This window comes from Plectrocnemia conspersa, unplaced genomic scaffold, assembly GCF_051122295.1.
Source record: "Plectrocnemia conspersa isolate PC_06_02 unplaced genomic scaffold, ASM5112229v1 ptg000003l, whole genome shotgun sequence".
In the NCBI taxonomy this organism is placed as follows: Eukaryota; Metazoa; Arthropoda; class Insecta; order Trichoptera; family Polycentropodidae; genus Plectrocnemia; species Plectrocnemia conspersa.
The window spans coordinates 17220442-17248261 of record NW_028277167.1 but is presented as its reverse complement, the minus strand read 5'-3'; the positions used below and the strand labels follow the sequence as shown (position 1 = coordinate 17248261).

Sequence of the window (27820 nt, the reverse complement as noted above, 5' to 3'; positions counted from 1 at the left end):
TTATGACAGTTGTATAATGGTCGTATTATCTATTGTTATGATCAATATCTCATGCAAACAGCTACAATTCTGCCGCCTAAAACGTAAAAACAATATTAGTTGCCGATTTTCATTGATTTTCCTTATACAAATTGTAAGTATTATAATACATATAGGTTAGAAATATGTAAATATGTAATGTATTGTGCTTATGATTATGAACAGGATACTACTTGCAATTGACATTTACATTCAAATATTATTTGTAATAATATATAATCACATAATATACAAAATGTTAACCGTTAAAATTTATTCATTATCTATTTTATTTTTTTCAAATATTGTTATTTACTGTTGCTAGTTTTTATTTGTGTTGTAATGTTGATTATATTTTATTTAGCAGAAATATGAGGCCTAGGAGAAAAGCAGCTGCAAAAATACCAGCTCGTTATAAAGATCACGATAGCGGCGAGAGCGATCATGATTTCCAAGATTCGGGGTCCGAAGCTTCTATATCGCTAAACGAAGACAGCGACGACCAAAGTTCGAGTGAAGAATTCACACAATTGAACAAGTCTACCAAGTTCAAGGTAGAAGTACCAGTAATTGAAAAAAAATACCGTAAAACTCAATCTAAACCCATTATAAAGATGAACAAACTGAAAGATCAACTAAAAAATGCGATCGATGTCGTCAAAGAAGATTCCAACGATTCTAATTTTTCAGTGAAGGATTTGACTGAACAACAAAAACTTTTGCCGGATTTCCTCAATCTTTCTGAAAGTGGTAAGTAGCCGGTGTATGAATTTTATTTAAAATTTATTCAACATGTTTGTATTTAATGATTTTCAGATACAGACGATGAAGACGGCGATTCAAAGAAACATTGTGTAACTTCACTAGAATTTGAGAATTTTGTTGAAAAGTACGCAGAAGGATCACAACAAAGTACATTAAAAAGCAAAATTATGCATGAGGATAAAATAGAACGATTGAGTGGTTCAGATAATGATAACGATATGATTGATTGTGATGAATCAGTAATTTTATTCATTTATCTTATATATAATATTAGTTGTATATGTCTTTTAAACATACTCATTGATTATTTTTCAGGAAAAACCTGTGGATGATACAAATTTTCCTGGAAAACTTAATTTTAGCAATCTTCAAAAACACAATGAAAGATTAGAGGATGCTAAGAAAACATTGGATTTATATAATAAAAGGCATAGTTCAGTGGCAGAAAAACCTTCCGATGTCGGTAGACTATTAGCTTTAGGAGAAGCGAAGACATCTTTTGATATTAAAGAAACACAAAACATCGAGTCGAGTGATTCAGAGTTTGAAGAAGTAAAAGAAACTAAAGCTGTGCCACAAAAGGGCGACATTCAAGTTGTGGTTGAAATGCCAGGTAAAGTAAAAGGCAAATCAAAAGCACCGGATATTGAAATGATATTAAAACGAAGGATCAACAGAATCAAGAAAGAGTATCAAGTGTATATGCACAAAGTTCACATATTGGCATGGCTGGCTCATGGAAATTACGTGAATGACATTTTAAATAATGTTAATTTAATGGGTCCTGCTCTGTCTTTGATTCCGTCTGAACATTGCTACCCTAAAAATAGAGTGAATATCAAATACATAGAACAAATCACAGAATGGTACAGCGATTGGATTCAAGTAAAAGAAGACAAGTCTAAATTTAGTTTAAGAACTAAAAAACCACATTTGGTTGCCCAACTTTTGGAGCAAATTAAAAATAAAATTGCAACATCTAATAAAAATAAGGTTTTGATTTTTGTGACCCTTTTGAGATCTTTAGGGGTTAAATGTAGACTTGTATTATCTTTTAAAACTGTTCCTCTTAGACCGCCTTCTGACGAACTTTGTTCTATATCGACGAAAAGAGAGGCCAATGTCAAAGGCAAAAGTATAACAAAGAAAAGCAATAAAGATATAAGGCTAACAGATACTATTCTGCAGCTCGATGGAGCTGACGATGACTTAATTTCTAAGAAGAAAGGTAAAACGATCAGTAAGAAGCTTTCGAAATTGGCGAATGTGAAAAAAACTAATGCTGTTGAAAAAGTATCTCTAGAGACGTCTCTTAGTCATTGGGATAAAATAACCGATGGATTAATTCCTAAAGATGACGATAAAAGGATTAGTCATAGAGATTTGCGATCTAAATCAACTCAAAATGTTAAACCCACGGTTAAAGTTGAGACAAAAGTATCGGAAAAAGCTTCTACTTCAACTAATGATAATAAGAAAAACAACAAAGCTGTGACAAAAAAGAGCGAAAGTGTAAAAAAGATCAAAGAAAGTAATAATTCTGATAAAAAAAATGTCAAAACTGAGATAAATAAAAGTGAAAACATCAAAAAAACGAGTAAAGAAAGCAATAATTTGTTGAAAAAGGAAACAAATTTGTCTAAATTGAATATGAAAAATGAATCTGTTACACCGAAAAATGATTCTAAACTTAATTTAAAAAAAGTATCTGACAAGAAAATATCTAAAAAAAAACCGAGTACTAGCAAATATTTTGAAAACTCCAAAAAATCTATCACACCGAAAAATGGTTCTAAACATAATTTAAGAAAAGCGTCCAATGAAATAATATCTAAGAAGAATCCGAGTACCAGCAAATATTTTGAAAGTTTGGAACAATCGCCCAGTACTTCTAAAATACAGAAATCTACTGAAACAAAGCCTAGTACTTCAAAAATGGAATCATCTGATAAAAGATCAAGCAGAAGAACTACTGTTAAAAAAAATGAACCGAAAGTAAAAATAGAAATAGAAGAAGACGATGTAGAAGAGAAAATAGTTAAACCGAGAAAACGGAAAAAGTCCGATACTAGCGATGCTGATTTTAAGCTTAGTAAAAAGATCAGAAACATCAAGAAAAAGAACACCACTGACAAGATTGACCGACGTGTTTTATCTACCGACGACGAGCAATCCGATAAAAAGAAAAAAGGTGTAGATGTCTGGTGTGAAATATACGTTGAAGAGGAAGAACAATGGATATCCGTCGATGCGATCAGAGGACAAGTTCATTGCGTCAATCAGATTTATGTATGTAGTTTGTTTAGAATGTTTTTAAACTTAATTAAAACTTATGCTTTGCTGCCTTAAAATAACATCTATAGATACATTACTTCCAATGATAATTATAAGTCTTCTACCTTATTTTTTCTTATTGTACAAAATCGTATCAATTGTATTGAATACAATTTATCATTAACTGTTATTAGATTTTTTAGAAAAAGTCGTTTCTTATATGCACTGTATTCATTATTTTTTTCTAAAATTTAATTTTAGTCGAGAGCAAGTCATCCTTTATGTTATGTTGTATCATGGGATAATGCTGGATATCTGAAAGACGTGACTCGCCGATATGCTTCAAATTGGAACACCACAACGCGTAAATTGAGAGTACAATCGCCATGGTATGATACTGCCTTAAAACCTTGGATGGCTCCTTCGCATTTAAGGGATAAAATGGAAGACGAACAATTAGATAGGATGCAGTTCGATGCTCCTTTACCAAAAACAGTTTCTGAGTATGTATTATACATATATTTACAAGAGTAAATGTTTCCCTTTTAATAATCATACATAATTTTTAGGTACAAAAATCATCCTTTATATGCTTTACCGCGCCATCTTCTCAAGTTCGAAGTTATATATCCACCCGACTCAGTTACTTTAGGTTTCATTAGGAATGAACCCGTTTACGCTAGAGAGTGTGTGCTTACGTGTCGCTCTCGAGAAACTTGGGTGAAGGAAGCCAAAGTTGTGAGACTTGGAGAGGAACCGTACAAAATTGTGAAAGCGAGACCTAAATACGATCGAGTAATATTTTTATAAATAACATTAGTATCACTAAACAACTTTATTAATTTTTTTAATATTATTTTAGTTATCAGGAAAGATGATAACTGACATTCCGCTTGAAATATTCGGTCCTTGGCAAGTCGACGATTATGTGCCTCCAACAGCCGAAGATGGGAAAGTTCCTCGCAATCCTTATGGCAACGTTGAATTGTTTAAATCGTGCATGTTACCAGGAGGAACGGTGCATTTAGTTTGTAAGTTGTGTGTTGTATGCTTTTAAGTATATAAAAAATATATTTATTGATTCATTTATATGTGTGCTTCAGTACCGGGATTGAATCGAGTTGCTAAAAAATTAGGAATCGATTGTGCTCCGGCCATGGTCGGTTTTGACTATCACTCTGGTGGGTCGCACCCTGTCTATGATGGCTACGTAATTTGTGAAGAGTTCCAGGAAACAATAGTGGCTGCATGGGAACAGGTTTTTATATATATTTTTAATAATTTACATTACTACACCTAGTTTTATATTCCATTCATCGTCGCTACACGTTAAATAATATACATGTAATTAACTATAGCATGAAATCAAGACAAAATATTTTTAAAATTACCTAAATGAATAATTACAATTAAAACCTTCAGAACATAGTTCATATTCTTCGCATGTATTGTGTTACATGATCCATATTTAAAATATCAGAATCATAAAAAGGATGATGGTCTTTATATTTTTTTAGATGTTTGAATTTCGATTCACAAAGCGATTGTGTTGTCTACGAAATCTTACACTTAATAATTTATAATTATTAATATAGATGTCACCGATTTCCAGACTGTCTTGTGGGTAATAATTGTTTGTCTGAATTAGCACAGATTTACCCCATTGTAACCTATTATGCTTACGCCTGCTTACAACAGATGATTAAAAAAAAACAAATAAATAATTTTAGAGTTTGTTTTATCGCACTCAGTTGCCATGCAAATTATTGTTGCATAGCTGTGTGCGTTACCCTGAGTGCTTAGAATAAAGGGTATATGTACCAATTTGATCTTGCTGTAATTGTTTACAAGTTGTTTAAAAGATCAGGTTAAACTCTTGTGATTTCTTGCGACTAATTTTTCAAGCTTCTAAAGGTCGTCTTGGTTGCTACTTTAGTTTATTCCAAGTCGGAAGTAAAGTGGTAGAAGTGTCTAGATTAACTGAAGTGTCTGAAGGAAGTATATTCCTAACACAGCCGTGTTCGAGCTTATATAACCTTTAAGAACTAAGGGAAGTCTAATGCCCTCCTAGTTCTCGATTGTCTGGCCAACGTGATGATTCAGGGCGAAAACAGACTATTTAATATTGCCTAAAGACATCTAGTTAGACTATTTGTTTACAATGATTCAAAAATCGGTTTAATTAACAATGATGTAATTCCTGTTAAGGCAATAGGGTACTTGTTTGGCGATGTTTTGTCATTGTAATTGACACCAACCATTTGGTTTTGTTCAGGTCCTTTTTGCAAATATTTTTACATTGTCTGGAGGCTTTATTTGATACAATTGTATAATGCCTACGAGAAAATAATAATTCACAAAGCCACTAGTTTTATAAGATTTTAGCGAGTTCTTAGGACCAATTTCATGAAAAGAGAATACTACAATTTATACCTTAAAATCTTCAAAAGCTTTTTATTTTACATATATTTATATGTTTAATAAATTTCATGCAATAATCTTTTTTTGTGAAGAATAATATGTACATGGTAGAGTAAAAATTAGTATGATTATTTTGTCATGAAAATATGTATGTAACTTTGTATATCCACAACAGTTAATTATATGTTTGTAGTTTAATGAACTTATTTTCATATTGTGACTTTATTTACTACTGTATTTTTAGGAGCAAATTGATGCAGAGGTACGAGCAAGGGAGAAAATCGATAAAAGGGTGTACGGTAATTGGAGAAAATTGATTCGCGGACTTCTAATTCGCGAAAGATTACAAGCACGATATGATTTCAATTTACCTGAAACATCCGGCAGCACTAAGTCGAATGAACAAAATAAAACTTTAAAGAAGAAAAACGATTCGGATTAATAATTTCAGTATAAATGTTTTTTATTCTTTAATCTTTTTTGTCATGTAATTTTAATACTTTTGTTGTATAATAAAACATTATTATATCTTTAAATATATATTTTATTGAAAATAATCGGCACATATGAATATTTTAAAAATAGAACTTAACTAAAATATAAGCTGCCCTAAAAGCATTAAGATTATGATAATACATATAATAATGTAAATAGTATAATTTTAGCTTGCAAGCATTTTGTGATGATCATATGTTGAGGCACAATTGTGTCGCGTTAAATAATAAACATATCACTGAACAATAATAACATAGAAAAATAAAAGATTAAAAATATATTTCTTCAGGTTAGATGACCTGGTCGATCGTTGATTAGCTAATCGTCAAATGATTCTTCTTTTTTTAAAAACAAGATTGGAATATTAATACACAGGCCTTCATTTGATTTATTTACACCTCCGCTTTGTATTATTTAGATCGTCGTTAGACATTCATTATATCAACTCAATCAATCTACCCTGTTTGATTGACAAAAAAATAAAATCTATGATCAATATTAATGTTATAAGTGTGTCAAATGAAAGCTAATACCGTAATATTTCATATTTTCTCACTAAAAAAATATTTATTGTACACACTATGAATTATTTTAGCGTGCATTTATCTCGTAAACTTTTAGTATGCATTACTTCATAAATAAAACAAATTTTGATATTTTCGCGATTCGATTTGAAACTTCATCACAGACCTCCGCCAGTTTCAAACGGAATAAAATAGATTATTCCGTGATGAATCACAGAGGCGGTTCAGTGACAAAGTTTAAAGCTTAAGTTAAATTCATTCAGTCATCTCGCCACTTTGTGGATATTAAAGTTATTTTTAGATGTTGGATTTTCAAGCCATTGTCAGTGTACCAGCGCCGATGCCGAAACCGACTCCTTTGGGGCCAAAGTTTCTGCCGTAGCAACCTCTGCAGTAAATGTTTCCATTGGGAGCGTCGCACAAGTTGGTAGAGTCCTAAAAAAATAAAACATTCGTATTAATAATAATTAATTTTTTTAATTTTTCTGAATTAAATTGATAAAGTTAAAAACTTTTATTAACTAGTAACATCATAATATTTTTAACAAAATTTTAATGTAAAACAAATTTACAATTCTTTATATATAAATCACATTCTAATCAATAAGCAATGACATAAAAAATATGTATTATTCACCAAATAATATATATAGTTTTATTGCAGTCGTGATTTAATGACTTGAATCGTGAGTTGTGTCCAGCGGCAGCTTTAGTTCTGTTGATTTTGATTTCTGACCTTTTATATCCGTCTTTTCTGTTATACTTAATTATTTAATTTCAATTAAGAAGTGTTTTTTGTTCGAAATAATTGTACATTTTTATGGTTTATCATTTCGTAAGACCTGAGAATTTTTTGTGGTACATCGTTGGTTACAAATTAATTTCTCACAAATATTAAAGTTTCTTAATAAAATATCTTGCTGAACTTTTAGTTTGATTGGGTACTTATATATCCCAAAACCGAAGAAGCATTTTAAAATGCAGATCATATTTTAAATTTTTTAATTAATAATTTATTTTTAATATTCAATTCTTTTTTTTGAAGGCTTAGTTTTATGAGATTTACACAATAGTTAACAATCTTATGCGAAATCTATGTATTTTGCTAATCTAGAGGTTTATCATAGGTTTAAATATACATTTTTTGGTTGTTTTTTTTCCTTTTGTAAGTAAACATTACTGCGACGCTTTTACAGAAAAACTATTTTTTTAGTCATATCTACCGCTCGATAAGGATTTATACAGGAATATAAAATCTCTGAGTGGTTTTCACTTCTTTTGAGCTAAAACTGATTAACGCGTTAAAATTTTTCAATTGTTCTACAGAAATATAAATTCTGTACGAACTATGTATCAAAATTTACGGGAAGATTATGGTCAATTTTATTGTTCTACTGAGCGAAAAATTCGCAATGTAGAGAAACAATTTGAAGAGACTGGAAGCGATGGGGATAGGGCAATGTGCTAAGTGCGTCATCATGGTGTTTATTCAACCGATGAGGCACATTTCCACCTTTCCGAGTATGTTAGCAAAATTGCCGCACATGGGGCGAGGAAAATCTTCATGTGCTTCACGAGAGACCATTACATTACATGCCCAAAAAGTGACTGTTTGGTGCCATTGTGGTCAAGCGGCGTCATTGTGCCTTACTTGTTTGAAAACGATGAAGGTCGAACTGTAACAGTCAACGAAAACCGATTAGGGTGTAACTTTGAATGTTTTGCGTGAAAAGTTCACAGGTCGCATTATTTAACGTTTTGATAAACCCGAACCATTAACAACATCCGCCAAATTATAGCTTAGCTACCGCCCGAAATGTACGAACAAGTCAGAATCGGCTGTTGCATAAGGTCTAGAAGTGACCATTTAATTGGTGTATTTTTTATATTAAATGTAATACATGAAATGTTAGATTAATAAAAAAATCCGAACATATCTTAAAAGTTTTGTTTTTTTATAAAAAGAATTTGGAAACTGGAGTCGAATAATTTTTAATATAATAAGAGTTTACTAATTTAAAAAATACTGTAAAATTTAATTTATATATTATTATATATATATAACTTCAGCTTCATTTCATATTGACAGACAATATACGAGCACATAGTGTTAATAAATCGCTAGAAATTTACTAAACGGGTAAATAGGTAATTTTATGTTTTTTTTATGCTAATAAAAATAATACCCAAATAAACAAGTCCTCGTTTATTAGAAAAATAATTTCAGTTATAAAAACCGATCGACATGGAACATCTCTAGTTCGACCGGCTGTCAAACTGACGTGACCGCCATGAAGCTCCACGGGTTCGGTCTGACGTGTATCGTCCTAGTGGCGGTATTAGCGCAAGTGTCTTGCGAATTTTCCTCCGAAGATTGTTGGACCCTCGGATTCAATAAAGCCAAATTACTATGTTCGACGTGTGACCATTTGAAAGAGTTCGGTCTGGAATCTTTGCACGGGCATTGTAAAGAGTGTTGTCAGCGCGAGGAGTCCAACGACGGCGGGAAGCTTGCCAAGGCTGTGCTGGAAGTTTGCACGTGCAAATTCGCGGCCTATCCTCAGATACAAGCGTTCATCAAGAGCGACAGGCCAGCTATGTTTTCAAATCTTCAAATACGCTATGGACCCGGTTTGGATCCCGCCATTAAGCTGATGGACAAAGACGGAAGCGTTAAACAAGTAGTGGCTATCGAGAAGTGGAACACGGATTCCATAGTCGAATTTTTAAACACGCATTTAGTAAAGGAGGAGGAAGAAGTCGATAGAGACTACTTACGAACCAATCGAATATAAGAAAATTTGTGATTTAAGTAATATACATATATGATCAAATGTAATATCGATTATCTATAATAAATTTTTGTTTTTTATATTTTGCTTTTTATTCATTTTTTAATGTCAATTTTTGTAATTGTAGGCGGTTGGCTGATTAATTATCTGCCCATCTCTATTTTTGATGTAAAAATTTGTAATTGCAAACAAAAATATACTTCCGATCGCTTGTTAGAGATGTCCAGTCACAAGACTACATTCCTTTCGATGCCTGATAAACCTTTTAACTTTTAATAACTTTTTTTATGCATTTCGCTTTAGATCTCCGAAGTGTTCATTTAGTTGATTCGTCAAAAATTCTCATCTCCAAATAATATATTAAAGATATAAGAAGAAAGTTATCCAAAATATGTTCGCAGCGGAGTATAAATTCATTCAAGACTTAATTGAAAATAAATCTGGCAGATAATGGGTTAATGAGTAAATATTTGGGTGCGTGAATTTTCCATTACTCTTGAACTTTCGAGTCGGATAGGCTAACTATTAATTTTTCCCAAGTTTGACCGGCCAACTATCGAATGCTTTTTATTAATAAAATATCTTACCAATGATCTGTGGCAATCTGAGCACGAGAAGCATCGTCTGTGCCAGATTTTGTTCTTGGAAATCATTTGTTCGGCAGCGTACACGGGGAATCCGCAACGTGGGCATCCGTTACCATCGGTGGCTTTAGATCCAGTGAACGGGCTCGGATCGGTGCTAAAATGTTATAAATCCATATTAAATCTTTGTCTTAAATTAACATATTTATAAATAAATACTTACAAGTTAACATTAGGTATAGAGTCAGCGCATACGAGAGTAGGGGCGTGACCGAATCCGAAACCCTTCGGTCCGAAGAGCTTGCCGTAACAGGCGCGGCAATGGATTTCCTTGTCGGGACCGTCGCAAGCGAGCATCGAATCCAAAGGACGGTGACATTCGGCACAGTTGAAACACTTCTTGTGCCACATCTAAAATCAAATAAAATCTATTATTATTTGAGTGATTTATTCAAACAAAATTATGGTATTAACATTTCACCGATAACACATTAGGGTGTAAATGAAAGTGATTTAAAATTTATTCATATAATCCACTGAATCTTTTGTGAAAGCTTTGAAACAAAAATTTAATACAGTGTTTTATGTTGTTGCCAAAGTATAATTTATTAGAGCAGCGGTTCTTAAGCATATGTAGTTCGTGGACCCCTTCTTAAACAACATTTTTTTTGCGGACCCCATCCCAACCTAAACCATTTTATGAGACAATTTTTGGCTTAATAATCTCATAAGCACTAAAAATGTATCGCTGGTTATTTGAATAAATAGTCTTGCGTATTATTTTTATTAGCATAATAAAAACATAAAATTAATAAAAATAGTAGTAAAAGTAATAAAAAGAAGCTACAAAATATAATACATAAAACTCGTACAAAACATTTCTTGGTTTATTAATATTTTCTAAAAATAATTTTTACTGTATGAGATGGGTAGTTGTTTCCTTGAAACTAGAACTGCTATGTCGGGCTCGACGTTGGAAAGTTTTATTCTGAGGTCTACGTTGAGTTTGTTTCTATACTTTGATTTCATATATAACAATATCGAAAAAGCCTGTTTACGTAAATATATTGTGCTGAATGGAATATTGTTCCCAAGTAGATTTTTTGTAATTGTTTCATTTTATCTTCTACTTTAAATATATTTGCAGCTGCACCTTGAAGGCTCGAATCCAATTCATTCAAATAAGTAAAAATATCAATCAAGTAAGCAACCTTGGCTAATCAAGAAAAATCGTTCAGTTTGAATTGCATATCCACTAAAAATAATCATATTGCAAAAATGATTTCGTAAACCCCAATTTAAGAACCGCTGTATTAGAGGATGGAATTGGCAATATATTAAAGTTTATGCGAATGTACTCACAGTTCCCTTTGCAAGTTGTTGTTCAGCGGCAAACACCATGCCTCCGCAGCGTGGGCAACCTTGACCCTTAGGAGCCTTGATCGATGTCGTATCTGGGTTGTAGAACGGTCTGCTCTTGGAAATTTCCTCTTCGGTCAAACCGTCGGTTTGAAGGAAGCCAGATCCGCAAGCGAAGCCGTAACCGTGAGGTCCCCATTTCTTTCCGTAGCATGTCTTGCAGTATACTTCTCCGTTGGGTCCGTCGCACGCGATGATAGAGTCGAGTGTTTTGGTGCAGTCGCGGCATTTGAAGCACTTGCGATGCCATTCGTGACCTTTGGCTAAAACTTGCTCGGCGGCGAATACCACTCCGCCGCAACGGGGGCATCCCTGACCAGGAGGAGCCTTGATACTGGTGGTGTCGATCAACGTAGTCTTTGGTGCTTGATCACTGCGTGAAATAGTTTTATTTAATAACATATATATCTAGACTGTCATATATTTTATTGAACATATAATACTAATTCATGTTAAACATGTTAATTAAAGTAGATAGCATAGAAAGCTTTTTAATGTGTTTAGTATATATTATAATCTATTTAATTTTACATCACAATCACAACATGCTGTCACAATTTTTGTGATAGTAACTTTATACACTCTATTCATCAATTTTAATTGTTTCCATACAAAGTGTTTATTATTCTGATATTTAATAATCATATTCCTATTCTTTAGGAAATTTTCAACAACACATAAATGTTTTTAAACACCGTCCGAATACCCCATTGTTAAAAACTCTAAAGCGTATACCGAGTGGACATTTACACATATCATAACACCTATTGTTTAATAACGGATCAAACATAATTTGCCATGATACAGAGGAATACGTATATCAGTTCTACGTGCAGTACCTCTGCCATTCAGCGTCCATTATATCGCACATGAGCCCCAGGGAAGACATCCCAGAGTGGCCAATGCCACGAGGGCCATACCGTTGAGCATAGCATCCTGTGTGACGAAGCAGAAAGCAAATAATATACATAAGCTGCGTTAGAGGACATGCACACACTTTGAGATCGACTATGTAGTGCACACCTGTTCGTTAACTACGAATAAAATAAAACATGTCTTGGTTAAGTTGCATATTTATAAAGCTTTTTAATTAATTTATAAGTAAAATAAATAAAAAAACTTTCGTTGTGCAGTCGATAAAGCATGTGGACAATTATCGTTTTAATAGACTCACCCATTGGCAAAGCAATCGCTCTGCAGAGCACCGCCTCCTTGTCCGTATCCGTATCCTTTCGGTCCGAATTTCTTTCCATAACACACTATGAGAGTAAAACAAACGAGTAAACAACAAAGCATCCAAAGAACACAAACATATGATCATATTAAATGAGATGAATATAATTAAATGTGAAAGGAACATCACTGACGTATACTTAATACAGGATTAATTATTCATACATTAGGTGAACTACATGAACAGATTCTAGTTATATAATTTCTTAGCTACTAGAATGTTTACAAAGTTCTTGGAATTTTGTTTTCTTGTCAAATGGCATGCGCAGACGTTACAAATGCGCATCAATTGTGGATAACAGCCATTTAGTTTGCTAGATATGCTTCTTCAAAGTAGAGATAATTTGAATACCATGGAAGAAGTATCTAGTTAATTCACAAAGAACAGTTATTTTCCGTTTGTGAAAGAGCGATATCAAGATAAATCGTATACCATTTGTGGCCTGTTTTTGGTTATTTTGCTGAATCGAAAAGCACCATGTAACATTGGATCAACTGATTAGATTGGCAGCATTAACCAGCATTAAAGTCAATGAACGGATGAGTTAAAGAAGAAAATGCTTGGGAATAATCAAAGTTTCTCCATGTAGCTGCCGCAACAGTTGTACAGCAGCATGATAATGCAAGACCACATGCCGGTAAAATTATATTCTGCAGTGCAAATCAAACCCAGTCAATCAAAAGAAAAATAAGCTATTGGTTCTCATAATATTTCATAAAAATCTATTATTATAATGTGATTATTCATGTAGTACAACCTAAATTGTATTTTTATCCTATAATATTCTCAGTTACTTAACTGAAGTATTCACAACACAAGTTTTAACAAACAAACTTACCTTTACAGTAGATATTTTTATCAGGACCCTCGCAACAGTTCACCGAGTCGAGTCCCTTTGCACATTCGCCACATTTGAAGCACTCCTTGTGCCAGCCCTTTAAAAAGTAAGTTCAGTACTGTCTGATTCAAATCTAATACAGTAAACATGCAAAATGGACGTGCTCCACTCAACATAAATAGACATAAAAAAATCAAGTGGATTCATTGTGGAAGTGTCGGTATACGGATCCATGCCGTGTTTTTACTTGATAAAATGAAAAAAATTAAATGACACATGTCGGGACTGAACCACAGGCACATTTCATATAATAAATAAGCCTTTGGACGTTATACCTCTACAATAAATATTCAAATCTGGTCCGTCACAATGCATTGTTGAGTCAAGAGTTCTGTTGCAATTCAAACACTTGAAGCATCGCCTATGATAACCCTGCAGTTCAAAACATGAAAATGTAGTTTTTTCATCGATAAATTAAATGTGAGTTAAGACAATGGACAATGGTGTGTTTTTACTGTAGTAACAACAACAAAAAGAAACATTCATATGCGATGCGTCCAATATTGCCAATAATAGTCAACAGAAATCTTTGTAGAATACAAAGGAAAGTTTTTCTAAAAATCTCAACAATAACTTACATATTTTGTAAATAAATTTATCTTATATAGTATAAGTACAAGACCACTAACTGTTCATACTGTAAATGTTTCTCTTATTTTTCCATTATTTTTAAAAAAAGTAAATAATATCTATATTTTCTAAATTTTTAATCATTGTAAATATAGATAAACCATATTTACTTATTTTCAAGTAGAATAAAAAAATATCATTTTGCATCATTAGTTATCTTTTTCATTATTTTGTTGATAGATATTACGTAATATATTTTAAATGTAGTAATAAATCATAAGATTCTTAAATTTAGTTTAAGTTTTCTGAATTTAATATTTTGGGGTATTTAAATTGATTATTGAAAAATATTAAATTTGTATATTTTTTAATACTAATTCAGACCTGTGTTTCATGAATTTTTCGAAGGGTTTATTAAAAAACTATACTTTTAAAAATCAGGGACGTTATTTCAGCTTTTCTTGAGGGGAAGAGGTCGCAGTGGAAACGCTCTGTTATTTAATGTTCATATTAAGATTTTTTATAATAATATTACGGCTTGCAATAAGTGAGAATCGAATGAAGCATATCTAAAGCAATAGAAGAGCGCAAAAAACAATTATCTCTTCTCAGAAGTCAAAAATTCACGTCAAAAGCAATAAAATCGTGACGTCACAGTGGGAACGCTCGTTAACGAGCGTTCATATCAAAAGTCAATAGTAATATTGCTAAGAAGAGCAATCATATTTTTAAAATATTGATTAAAATTCGGTTTGAATATACTTTGACCAATACTCTCATATCAGAAATCCGTAGTAATATCGGTATCATATTTTTAAAACATATTTTAACATCTTCGCTTATTTCCCCCTGAGAGATGAGTTGGCTTAGTTTGTATCTTGGACTTGTATCTTGGTTTGTATCTTGTATGTATCTTGGTTTGTATCTTGAACCAACTTGACCTAATTTTCATTAGGTCAAGTTGGGTTTGGGTAATTCGTGTAGGTTAGGCTTGGGTTTGAACAGCAAATAGACAACTGTCAAATTGAGTTTCATAGGCGTTTTAAAGCAGCATATTACTCCACTAGCGCCTATCAGTAAAATTATATTTTCGCTAGTAAAAATGTATATCTACTAGTGAAAATGTATTATATTTGGACTTCACTAGTAAAAATATACCTTCACTGAAAAATGTATATATTATATTACTACGTATGAAAAAGAGGTAATCATATAGTTGTATTGTACTAGCACCTGCCAGATAAATTATATTTTCACTAGTAAAAATACATGTCTACCGGTGTAAATGTATATTGATATTATTTCACTGAAATGACATATTTAAAAAATATTTTCGAGATAGATACTATTTTTTGATTTTCTTTGAGAGATAACCCGAGAATTTCTGGTTTAGAATCAGGGACCTTAAAAGCAGAACTAAATCGAAATATTTTAGATAGATAAAGACTTCTTTTGAATGGTAAACTCATGTCATGTGGTATTTATAAGATATAAGTAATACATTTTGAATTTTAATGAATACCATTCGGAGTTAGCTTAAGTATGTCCTTTTTTTTACAAATCTGAGATTTTATTATGCATTAATTTAGTCTTTATGGACAAAAATATGATGTCATCAAAAATGTCCTATTCGTTTGACTGCCAAAAGTTTTTTTTAAGTTTTGCAATACGTTTTATTTGCTCGTATGTCGAGACATTGCTCGTACGTCAAGTCAAATTAAAAAAAGTCGTCACTTGTAAGTCGAGGTTCCACTGTATAAAAATATTTGTTACGCACCCTGATTTATTATTTTATTTAATTAAATAAATAGCATTTTATTTTAAAAAATGCGAGAATCAATTGCGATGACTATTTCGAGAACATGTCTAAAAAATATAAAATACTGCGCTATCTTCAGATAAAATGGCAATGTTTGTAATATCAATATATAAAAATCAGCCTATTCAAAATAGTATATGGCTCATAAAGCTGAAAAGATCTTAAATTTTTTTATAAATAATATTGTTGTTAAATTTGAGGACAATTAGACTAGTTTTACAAATGCTTAATTGCTTTCTAAATATATTTATAGTAGAGAAGCCATCACTTTATATCATTGGTAACAATAAAGAAGTAGATAGTTTTATCTCTAAAATATTATTTTGAGCTATATCCAAATATTAACAAGCTTAATTGTTACAAATTCAATCAAAGGTCGTTTGGCTATCGATCTATCCGTATTTTTGTTTCGTAAAATCTTACAAAATATCAAAAGATAACTATTGGTGGCTTGCTACGGTTTGACATTGCAGCTAGCTGGTACAAACAGTTATCAGTCGTAGTCATAGTATCGCAATACTTACACGTCCTCTAGCCAACATCTGCTCCGCAGCGTAGACGAATCCTCCGCAGCGTGGGCATCCTTGGCCAGGGGGCGCTTGGGCGATGGTTCTCGGCTCCATGCAGGCTCCGTTGGTGCGCCTGTAACAAGAGATTCTGTATGGATGGCCCTTGAAACACGAAAAACACCTCCCGACACTCACGCCTCTACAAAAAGCTTCTGTTATACAGCTCTACTTCGTTAATGCGATGCCACCACCTTTCGTCAGTCAACTTCGCAGCGTCAAGATGTGTTAATCAAATAAAGCTGTTCAAGTAAAAATACCAAATATAATCGTAAATCCTATCGGCTGCGATGCGGCGTGTGTCGATGCGTTAAACGTGTGTATTGTTGGTGTGAATAATACGATTCGAGTGAGATTAGATAATAATATGAAGTTTGCGAGTAATGGGAGAAGGCAAGAAGCTCCCGCAGCTCGCGTCCGCCGCCCCTTCGGTGTTTTAAGGACACTTTCCTTATCCCATCACGCGACATGGTTTTGTTAGTGCGGGCTCAGATATAAAGGCCGCAAGCCAGTTGTTACTTTATAAAAATGGTTATCATGCTGCGAACGGTCAGTGTGCTACGTAGGATGGACAGAGTGATGTGATAAGCGCGAAGCCATGCCAGCCACTGTAAAAGTGTGCTCACCGTGTCCTTCCTGGTGACTGCTGAAGACGTCCAATTCGGGAGTGACAAGGAACGAGGGTTTTTGGGGTTTTGTCTATAGTCGCGGCCGCTGCTAAAGCGCCGAACCGACACATATCATTAGGTATGCATATACGCGTCATTGTCGAACAAGCAAACGCCAACGCCAACCCTTATGTTTAGCTATGATATTTGGCCATCATATATAGTTAAATAGCATATCATAAATTAAAAACGACAAGAGAAAATATGTAACTTTGTCCGCGAACAATTTAACATTATGCATAAATGTGTATCGGAATAGTGGAAGTATTCTAATGGCATTTTCACTTCAAAGTGGAGCAATTCAATTTATTTATTCTATGAAAAGTTAAACCTTCTAGATAGAAATGTGATTTATCCTCTCTTTCTTTGTTGTCTTCAATTATATGAGAATATTTATATTCTTATACTAATAGTTTTTAACGTACTGAGGAGTTAGCGTTGACGTTCGCGTATTTGATGAAAACGGATAGCATAATAGCGCTTTATTATCTATTCGCGCGTCCGCTTTTTGTAAATTGGCATGAAGAGTTGCATTTTACACATATGAAGATGTTATAAATATGTAGAAAAGTGACGAATGATTGCAGTTACCAGATAATGAAGTAAACATCCCATCACCTTCCTCTATATTTTCAACATATTCGATTGATGAAAAACGGAACTCCTTGTACCCAAAGGTGCACAAAGTGGACTCGAATAGATGACATAACGCTACCATGCCAACGGGCACGTACCATTAAATAAACATCATTCCAACTATATTTAATCACAGATCACAGAACAAACTACTTTTTTTTGTGTATTTATATCATGTATGTTTATTCAAAATAAATCATTCTCTTTTACAACACGGTAAAAACATAGATTTTTGAGATTAATAAATAAATTAAAAAATGTGGGTGTTTTGCGTGTAATATAAAAACAACAGGACTAACTAAAAATAAAATCACCCGGATGTTTTTTTTTATTATTATTTTTCAACAGACGTGCGTGTGAATGTGTGTGTTTCGGTGGATGTTCTTAGCACCGAGGGATCGCTAACGGAATGGCGCAATACCGTCGGGATGATCTGAGGGGGCGGAGGCGCCGGCTGCGGGCTGCTGCTTGGGCCGCCTTCGTTGCCACTTACTGTTGCCTGTTGCGAACAAACGAACTATGTCATGCTGCGTCAAAACACCACTCGTCATGGCATCTAGTATTTACATTTCTCGAACGACAGCGGTTAATCATCAAACGTGTTAATGCTAAGGTAGTGACAAAAAGTGACTCTAGCGCTTTTACAAAAAAAAAGATGAATCTCAGACCGACGGGTGAATGGAACTAAGCAGCAAATAAATTGCGAAAAAACAAAAAATATTTATATGTATAATTATGTATACAAAACGTGTGGATATACATATAAATACAGTCAAACTCGGTTATTGTGAGCACGGATGTAGCGAGCGGATTAATTCACAAACATTCTTTTGGATCACGATCATAACGAGCGTTTAACGATAAGGATTAAGAAAGGCCCTTAATTAAGTAAGACATACTAGAGCGATAATGTAAACAGAGAATAGTAACATTTTTTTAACCTTTTCTGCCACGTAAGGATATATCTTAAGTATACTACAAATGTATTCAAATAGTTAGAGGAGCATTCTGTCAAATCAACGATTCTCCTTTTGACTTATGTATTATATTATCACAGCAAAGGCAAAGGATATTGAGAATTGAACCGATTAAATATGATCATCCTTAATCATTTGGCCGTACATGTACGGCAGTCGATTTTTCACTGTTTTAAGGTACTCTAGCTAGTTCTATACTTATATATAAAATTTAAAATAATAATAAATAACACATTAGATTCACATTGAAAAATGTTGGGAGTCACTGAATATATTTTACTGTAATTTTTATCTAAAGAAAAAATACCAATAAAACAAGGAGTATGAAATAAATAAACAGAGCAATAAATATATTATATTCATATTATAAAAAATATTGAGAATCTCTGATTTAGTAAATAAATACAATGAGAGATAAATGATGATATAAAAGGTAGTAAAAATGAAATTTAATAATAAAAAAGTGTTTAAATAGATTTAACGAAATATACTGTTTAAAACCACTGTTTTTTTCAGTGTAAAATAATAATAATAAATATGAGAAAAAAAACGTAAGCATAAAATAAAAAAAAACTCTCTATGCAAAAGGTTAAGAATCAAAAATTAAAGTGAAAATGAACGTGCTACAACTGATCTCCTGAATTATCGATTTTATGTCGATTGGCCGATATATCGCTTAATTTTAAAGTGCTTATATATTTAGTTACAATAATAATACAAATTTAAGGTATTTGTAAAGTACGTTACCTGAATTTAACTAAAAATATTATATTTCTCAAGATTACTCTGTTATTACTGCGATAAAATATATTGCTTGGACTTGTTAAAAACGTATAAAATCTAATTGCTTTTTCTATTTGTGACTTTCTTAGTATGAAATTTGTGAGAAGTATGTACTTGTATAATTCATTACATGTAAGTCGAATTTTCAGCTCCAATGCAAAGCCAAAGGGTTTAGACTCGCATTGCATCATTGTTAAGTCTAATGACTTTTAAAACTAATTGATATATTTGTAACTTTCTAAGAACAAAGTTTTTTTGTGCCGTTATTTAAAACAATCGCGTGCAAAGCAGATATCCATTAAACGGGTTGAAAGCACTTGCAAATATAAAGTCAAATGGTCTGCATATATCCGCCGCGTGTACTGAACTCTCGTGGTTATACATTTAATAGAATTACATCATTGCCAATTCAAGCGAATTTTTAATCATCGCTGTTACGCAAAATATAGTCTGACTATATATGTATTAGAAAATAACAAATAATCTGTTTGCACCCCATAACCATCGCATTGGTCAGACGATCGAGAACGAGTAGGGCGAAGGACTTTCCATTACTCTAAATTTTTTTTTGTTTATTATTTTACTCAAATTGTTTAAATGTTAAAAATGTTTTTGTTTTATATTTGACTAAAGAATATATAATAAAATATTTGAGTATTCGGCCAAATCAACAATAGTTTACCGATATATCATTACGTGACACTTAAAATATTGAAGTTTACTTTCTATTCACTTCATTACTCGACGCTCTGATATGTATCTTTTAAACGCGAAAGTTCTGCACTAAAACGCTGAGTTGTTATTTTGTCTGACTAGTCGTAGGATGACGCGATTTTAATCGTTTTTATAGCGTATCAACAATACGTGTCATCATACGACTAAGAAGTTTATATTATAAGGTAATTGTTATACGAACAGTACTGAATCGAACATGTCAATAAACATGTTATAAGAATCTCAATTTTTGAACTTAATATATTTCGAATGAAGATGATCCTTAAGTGTGAGTTATATCGCAACGCTCGTTATAACCGAGTTCGACTGTATACGTATATATCATATAAATAATACATACACATATATGCATATAATAATAATTGTATATACACAAGATGAATGAACAATAGATAAGGAAAGTATCCCATCGCCAACCGAACGATCAAAGTAGCGAATCACATTTTTTGTTTCCGTTTTTGAAGAAAATAAGGTATAATCACTCAATGGTGGATACTTACGCTCCTTCCTCTCCGGCCAGATGAGCTCCGGTGTCCATGGAGAGGCATCCAGCGCCACCGCCGAAGCCGTAGCCCTTAGGTCCGTACTTGCGCGCGTGGCAAATCTTGCAGTACAGTTCTCCTTCATGCTCAGAGCAGTTGGTCGAGTCGAGCATCTTGCTGCACAATCCTGTAGAGAGAATTCATTAGTGGTTATTATTTCAGAGAAAAATGTGTTTAAAGAACTTCCGATTGAGTATCGACATTCGATTTATTTATTGTTAACAAAAAGTGTAATCACACGGAAGTAATTATTTATAGTATTTTAACGGTGTGGTTCTGGCAGTGGTTTTCTCAATGAAAAAAACATGACTTAGCTTGCCAAGACGCCGGAGAGAAAACAAGAAAAAAACGTTTAGATAGATTTCTATATTAGTACATCTTATGTTCCAGAAGATTCGAAGACATCGTCATTGGAATATATTTTTTACTATAGTACCAAAACGTGTAGCTCCATATAATATTGGTATATATATTTAGTGTATTTTTCACTCAAGTATTAATCGCTCAACTCCATAATTATCATCTTTACATGAATAACAAAAACTGTGTGGTGTACTTAAATTTATTGGAATGAGGCAAAAGTTAGATCTTCTAGATGTATTTTTTTCAGGTATGTATAGAAACAATATCATCAGATCATTTACATATAGTGTTTTGTGTTTAGTTTTTAGTATTGCTTTCAGAAACAATTATCAAATTTTCTCCAAATTGTAAAAGATTTTTATTTTTTTCCCTTACATAACTACCATCGCTTTATTAATTATTCTTTTTATTTATTATATATTGTAACTTATAAATAATTTTAAACATGAAAATGGTTATACATAAGTAGCATTTGTTGCATATAATAGAATGCTTGCAAAATCATATTATTGAAATAAACTCAATTCTACTTTCCTAGTTTTTCCGACCACTGAACTAATTTTTATTAGTAAAATTTATAAAACAGATATTCTCATAGAGCTAAAAATTTCAAATAAAAGTAAAATAAATAAAAAAATTAAGCTGTGGGGTAAAATTCAATTGTGATATCGTAGTTTTCCTTAAGACTAAACTTAATTTTCATTAATAAAATTCATAAAAACATTCTAAAACAAAAAGTTTTCTTTAAAAAAAATTAAATTTAGAGTAAAATAAAGAAAAAATCAAACTGCGTGACATAATTTAATTCTTATTTTATAGTTATTACAAACTCAATTTTCATAAGTAAATTTATGAAAAAATATTTTTACTGACTTAACAATTAAAAATAAAAGTTGTCTTGAAATAAAATAGACCGTAAGAATTAAATAACAAAAAAAATCATTCGATACTTCTTTAATAAGACAGTGAATTATTAAAAGTATGCTAGAAACCTTTAAACTGTTTATTAAAAAAATCGCGTTTATTAAAAAAAAATATTGGCATTTTATTTTAGAAAAAAATGATACTTACAATAAAAATATTGAAAAGATTTACGCTACGCGTTTATCTCGATATTTTCTTTTCGGTAAATTGAGGTTCAAGTGAATTACTAAAAATATTTACACTGCGTTGCGAAACAGGGCTGAATTAAAATTTATCTATATTTGTAGTCAAAGTTTGTTGTAATCAAACTTTTGTGTTTATAGTAATCCATTTAATATATTTTAGATGCTTCAACTAAAGTTTTTGTTGAAATATTTAACAATATTTTTATATTGCTGAAGTAAAAACACGATTATTAAAAAAAATTACTGAGACGATTAAGAATTTAGTAGATTCTGTTTATTTTAAATCTTGAATTTGTTATAATTTTTTTTTAAATTGTTTATAAACGAAATTATTTTTGAACAAGATCAGCAATGTTTGAATACGGTTGATATCAGTAAAAACTGATCATCAAAAAACATTTCTGATGTAAAATGCAACAATACGAGTTCTTACATGATTTTGTGCAATTATTTGTTTATTTTTATATGTAAAAGCTAAAAAAATATTATTAATAAATTCATACAACTATATCTAATTTTCGAACGATTTAATTTTTAAATATCGCTATTTTTTGCATATAAATTATTTTTATGTTACATGTTTTCCAATATGAGAATAACTTCGGTAAAACCAAAATAAATAAAATTAAAACCAACTCTACGGCACTTTTTATAAATGCATAAAAAGTTGTTTGCAATGTTGTGATGGTTTTATTTTTAAATACAATTATTTTTTGTATCGAAGTGCACGCCATTGATCTGCTTGTTATGTTGGCACCATTCCAATCGGCATCCGCACGAATTGCAACAATGGTTCATTTCGTAAAGTTGTTATTTTAACTGCCAGTTGTTTCCAGACGTCGCAAACTATTTTTAAAACAATAATAAAACAAAAAACTCACCACACTTGAAGCACGACTTGTGCCATTTGAGTCCACCGGCAAGCCTCTCTTCCGCCGCGTATACGGATTTTCCGCATTTCGGGCACTTGGGGTTGTCTGCTGGCTTGAAAGGCATTTTGTATCAAGTTAATTTGGCCTAAAAAAACGAAACGAAAAAAATAAAACAAACATAATAAATGAAAGTTTAATTAATTATTATTTGTTCGATGATACCCGACGCGAAAGAGGGGGGTTAAACAAGTAAAATAAAGAAACTCCAATAAACACACTGTAATGTAATATTATTTAACGGCGTATTTATATCCATAGGCCGTAGTCTATTTAAGGACGCCCCGTATTTGGGCCGCTGCGGCCGATAGAGTTACGCGCACCCCCGCTCCCCGCCGCTTTTCCGCCCGCCCCGCCGCTACCGGTGAGCACGAAAAAGTAACCGAACGCGAGTTCGGTTACTAACCCGAATTGCACAACACCTGCAGTTCGATAGTTTCCCCCTTTTGTTATTTTATTAATTATAATTTTTAATAATTATTATTAAATATTGAAATTATGTTTATTAATTTTTTATTATAGTTAGTGAATTATTAATTATTATTATAAGTAACAATTGAAATAAATCACAACGGCGGGGGGGTGGAGGATAATAACACTTTTTCGATTATCGTATTTATGTCACGGTTCGATAGGTCACAAGTCACAGATCACTGCATCACTGCGTTCGCACCTGATCGGAGAAGGAGGTGCCGGCGGTGAAGTCGGGTGGCGAGTGTGAGCTTCGGCCTTTGGCTGCCGGTAGTCATAGCGCGGTGCACACGGCCCGAATCGTAGCGGTGGCCGCCGCCAGAGGCGCTGTTGTCTATGCGAGACGCCATTTGCAATCGGAAAAGCGCGGCCGACATTTTGTTTACCAGCTTTGAAAAACTTTTTATTTATCTCTCACTCCAACATTTAATTGTTTTAAAAAACTCCTATAACATGTAAAAAATCATGAATCATCAGCAAGTGTCTTAAACCCTTTATGTTGTTCTAAATGTAATTATTAACGACAAAATATAACTTTATTATAAGTGAGGAATTGTTTTGTGATAAGCACAATAATATAAACGTTAACGAAATACAAGGGATTTTTTAGTAAAAATCACGGTTGTATATTTGTTTAAAAATCAATCGACTCTGTCTCCAATAATAACAATTAAAAAACTTCAGTCTTATTTTTAAACTTTATTAAAATTAATTAATCGGGCTAATAATATATATGTAAATAATATATTTTTGCGGCAAAGACAGCAAGAATTATATAGATTTTTGTATAAAAAATGTATTTAAATTTTTAAATTTCATAATCTAATATCAAATTTATTTCGAGGATGTTTTATTAAACATATATACATTTTTTAAATTTATTTTATAACAAGATGACGGATCAAACTGATTTACAAACTTACACATGACAAAAAATTTAAAGTTTTTATTTTATTGTATTTTAATTTCTATCATAAAATATTTTTGACCTCTTTATTTTTTTTTAACAAAGTTATGATTTTACTATTTTTTTTAAATGACCGCTATTTTTAAACAATAAACCTAACAGATCAGACAAGCTAGCAACTTTAATCAAGGCATGTTGATAAGGTTGATTTTTATAAAAGTTTTCATAAAATTCGAACAAAACTATTACTCCAACTTCAACTCTATTTATTATAGCATAAATCACTAATCCAACTATGATTCCACAGCTCTGATAAAGATGCAAAGTCCAGAAAACATTCCTTAAGTATTTTATTTTATTAACTGTTAAATATGTTTGTACTTAAAGAAAAATCTACTAATATTAATAAATAAAAGATTATGAATGAACAACGATAAACAACACACTTAAAATATTTAAAGATGAACGTTAATTAAAAAAATCTTTAAATAGTTATTTTAAATACATATTTAAATCTATATTTTGATAATTTATTGTATATATTTAAATTATTATGACCATAAAATTATTTAACTGAAAATCTGCCATTAGTGATTGTATTCAAATCAATTGTCTTAAATTTAATTTTATATCAATTGCACCTGTAAATAATATTATGTTAAATAAAGAGATTGTTAAGTATTTTTTTGTTTGCTATTTTTTGATAAAGGCTGTATTTAATATTAAGATTTGTATATCGAAGTAAATTGATTTAAACGTTCTTTTTAAAGTTGAATATACAGAAACAAAAAGAATCAGATAATCGTATAGATTACGAATTGATTCGGTAATTTTTATATTACATCGAATTGTTTAGTGATAATGAATACCATCGACCAATAATCACTTGCTACAGACCAGGTAGGAGGTCGGGCTTATCCTCAGTTCAGCAGTGTTACAGCTAGGGTTGTAGTTGCTCATGATCTAAAACTGCTGAGCCAGCAACGATCATAATAAACATACTGCAAACACAACTTAGCTACGACTGAGGTGAGAAAAAAACTGCACGTTACGCAGACTCCATCGGAAACGGCAGTGCTGTCAACAGTTGCCATGTATTTTGTTTATACGTGTCAATAAGCTTAGTTTATTAGAATGCTAGACTATTTTTAAGCTTTTAATACATTTCATTGATGATTATTTTTTTTGACTGTCTGTTTAAAACATTTCATCAAAGTTTAATATACAATTTACCTTTACATCCCAATTAAGCTTGAAGGCAACTGTAAACATTGCGCTATGCGCTCATATTTTAATACAGCGCACTTGTGGTAATAATTTAAGACTACTCAATTGATTCATTGATTAAAATGGTAAACAAATTAATTTCAACACAAAGCAATGCTAACAAAAAATAAAATTGAATTAAAATTTCACAAATGAAAACTTTAATTATATTGCTCTTAAAAGAAAGACGAATATTATATGTTTATTTTTTTATAATTTTATAATTTTAAGATACTTCTGCACTGAACATATAATGCATCATACAATCGCATTTACTTATTTAATTACATACTTATAATTCTGATGTAGTACATGACTGAGCATATATATGTATATACATATATCAAAATTGATTATGCAATCCAAGTTTTTAAATAAAATTTTAATTTGCTTTTAATTTAACTCTTCTTCATAATTGCCAGCTTATTAAAGTAAAATGTATTTTTATAGTAATTTACTAAACGCCTTGAACGATTATATTAATATATCTTAGGGTAATTTTAAAACACTTTTTTTATAACGTGATATAAATTTATGAGAGCTTTATCTTTAATGTAATTGACCTTCAAAACGTGAATACGCTCACCCACGTTTGTCTGTATATTATTTTTCATAAAGCTTCTTTTGAAAATCTTTCTCAGTGTTCGCTTTTCATACGTGTACGAAATGAAACGTTCTAGTATATTATTCACCCACTCACTATTTTTTTAACTGATGAATATAGTTTATATACAATAACTTATATAGTTCCTATTATGTAACTACGATAGTATTGTACGAATTAAATAAAACAGGAAAAAAACATATAAGTTTTATAAATTAACCGAATTTTTATATATTACATCTACAAATGCTCGATAGTATTACTTTATAGGAATTATATTAATAAATATTTTATTTATATATAATATTGCGGATCATCTTGCATATTTATTTATATTTTGTTGATAATAACGATGTTTTTAAATACTTTATTTTTTATCTTTATTATATAGTATATACATATATGTAAACTCATTGGAAATATTAACTACTCATATTAACGACATTCTGAATTGTTAGAATGTGGTTCCAGGAAGTCGCTAGGTTTGTTTGTGAGACTGCACGTTTCTCTTCTCCGTAGGTGTTGTTTATTATTGGATTATGCTCGGGGAAAGTGTTTTTGTCTGAAACTCCACATCTTGGCAGTTGGGGGGCCATAAATAGCATAGGAATGCCGGAAATTCAACACGAGAGACTCGAGACAGCTACCGAAATGCATTTTCTTCGCGTTTTCACTAAGCTAACTATGTAATATTGCGTTCATCCGTCAAAATGACGAATGCTTTAATTAAAATAATACATTTCTAATTATATACTTAATATAAATATTTAATAATAAAATCATTTCATCCATATTCGAATATAGCTTTATTTAGTACGATTTCCCGGTATGTTCTAGTAACTGTAGTGACATTTTAAGAGTGCCTGGCATCGTATCAAAATTTTAAAATAATTAGATGATTCGTTTATTTGCCTGCGGTGAGTACAAAACGCTATTAGTGTTCTTAGTCCAATTCTGAAGATTAATTAGGTTGATAATTTAGATTTTACGCTACATTAACACTAGGAGACATTCATCCGGGTGCATCGTAGAGACGGAATCAAAACATTGTATGCGAATAGCTATGAACTTTAGACTTGATGACCGAGTTCTAGAATTGGAGCTGTGTAGCGCCATGTGGTCAAGTGTAAATTGTTACTATATAAGGAAAGGTTGATAGAGATCCACTTGTATCGGCCTCGATCGATTAAAATGTTACGTGTAAGCTGCAATAACTTAAACATATGTGAGGTAATAATATTTTAGTTATAAAACATCTGAACTATACCGTGTAGAATTTTAGAATATTTACAAAACCAGAGAACATTCTGGTTGACTAGAATCATTCAAACTATGTATACAATGCTGATTTCTTGGTGGTCAAAGAATATTCTAGAAAACTCTGAGCTCAATAATAGACGCTTCACTTCAAAATATAAACGTATTTTGTAAACATAAACAGCTTTGTTAAT

General features: G+C 31.7%; 3 protein-coding genes across 10 annotated transcripts; 2 read left to right on the top strand and 1 right to left on the bottom strand.

Annotated features, from left to right (window-relative positions):
- The first annotated feature begins 31 nt into the window (after window positions 1–31).
- LOC148236817 (DNA repair protein complementing XP-C cells homolog) lies at window positions 32–6014 on the top strand. 2 transcript variants are annotated; one of them, XM_088182714.1, is made up of 9 exons: window positions 32–133; window positions 386–768; window positions 835–1022; window positions 1099–3072; window positions 3319–3560; window positions 3627–3852; window positions 3920–4088; window positions 4161–4315; window positions 5723–6014. In XM_088182714.1, the coding sequence occupies exons 2-9, from the start codon at window positions 390–392 to the stop codon at window positions 5918–5920; spliced, it is 3531 nt and encodes a 1176-aa protein (XP_088038840.1). In that variant the 5' UTR covers window positions 32–133; window positions 386–389; the 3' UTR covers window positions 5921–6014. The 2 variants fall into 2 exon arrangements, with proteins under 2 accessions (XP_088038840.1, XP_088038839.1); XM_088182713.1 differs by having other exon boundaries at window positions 383–768.
- On the bottom strand, window positions 6007–23840 carry Mlp84B (Muscle LIM protein at 84B). Of its 7 annotated transcripts, XM_088182720.1 has the most exons (12): window positions 23795–23840; window positions 23074–23209; window positions 20679–20847; window positions 16338–16455; window positions 13700–13796; window positions 13365–13461; window positions 12467–12551; window positions 12132–12228; window positions 11236–11665; window positions 10097–10284; window positions 9877–10030; window positions 6007–6932 (listed from the first exon to the last, which is right to left on the bottom strand). In XM_088182720.1, exons 7-12 carry the CDS (start codon window positions 12543–12545, stop codon window positions 6810–6812), a joined length of 1071 nt encoding a protein of 356 aa, XP_088038846.1. In that variant the 5' UTR covers window positions 12546–12551; window positions 13365–13461; window positions 13700–13796; window positions 16338–16455; window positions 20679–20847; window positions 23074–23209; window positions 23795–23840; the 3' UTR covers window positions 6007–6809. The 7 variants fall into 7 exon arrangements, with proteins under 7 accessions (XP_088038846.1, XP_088038845.1, XP_088038842.1 ...); XM_088182719.1 differs by lacking the exon at window positions 13700–13796; XM_088182723.1 differs by lacking the exon at window positions 13700–13796 and having other exon boundaries at window positions 6021–6932; window positions 12132–12201; window positions 12468–12551.
- On the top strand, window positions 8691–9369 carry LOC148236816 (selenoprotein F). Its single transcript, XM_088182724.1, has one exon. It carries the CDS (start codon window positions 8789–8791, stop codon window positions 9290–9292), a length of 504 nt encoding a protein of 167 aa, XP_088038850.1. The 5' UTR covers window positions 8691–8788; the 3' UTR covers window positions 9293–9369.
- Window positions 23841–27820: the final 3980 nt, after the last annotated feature.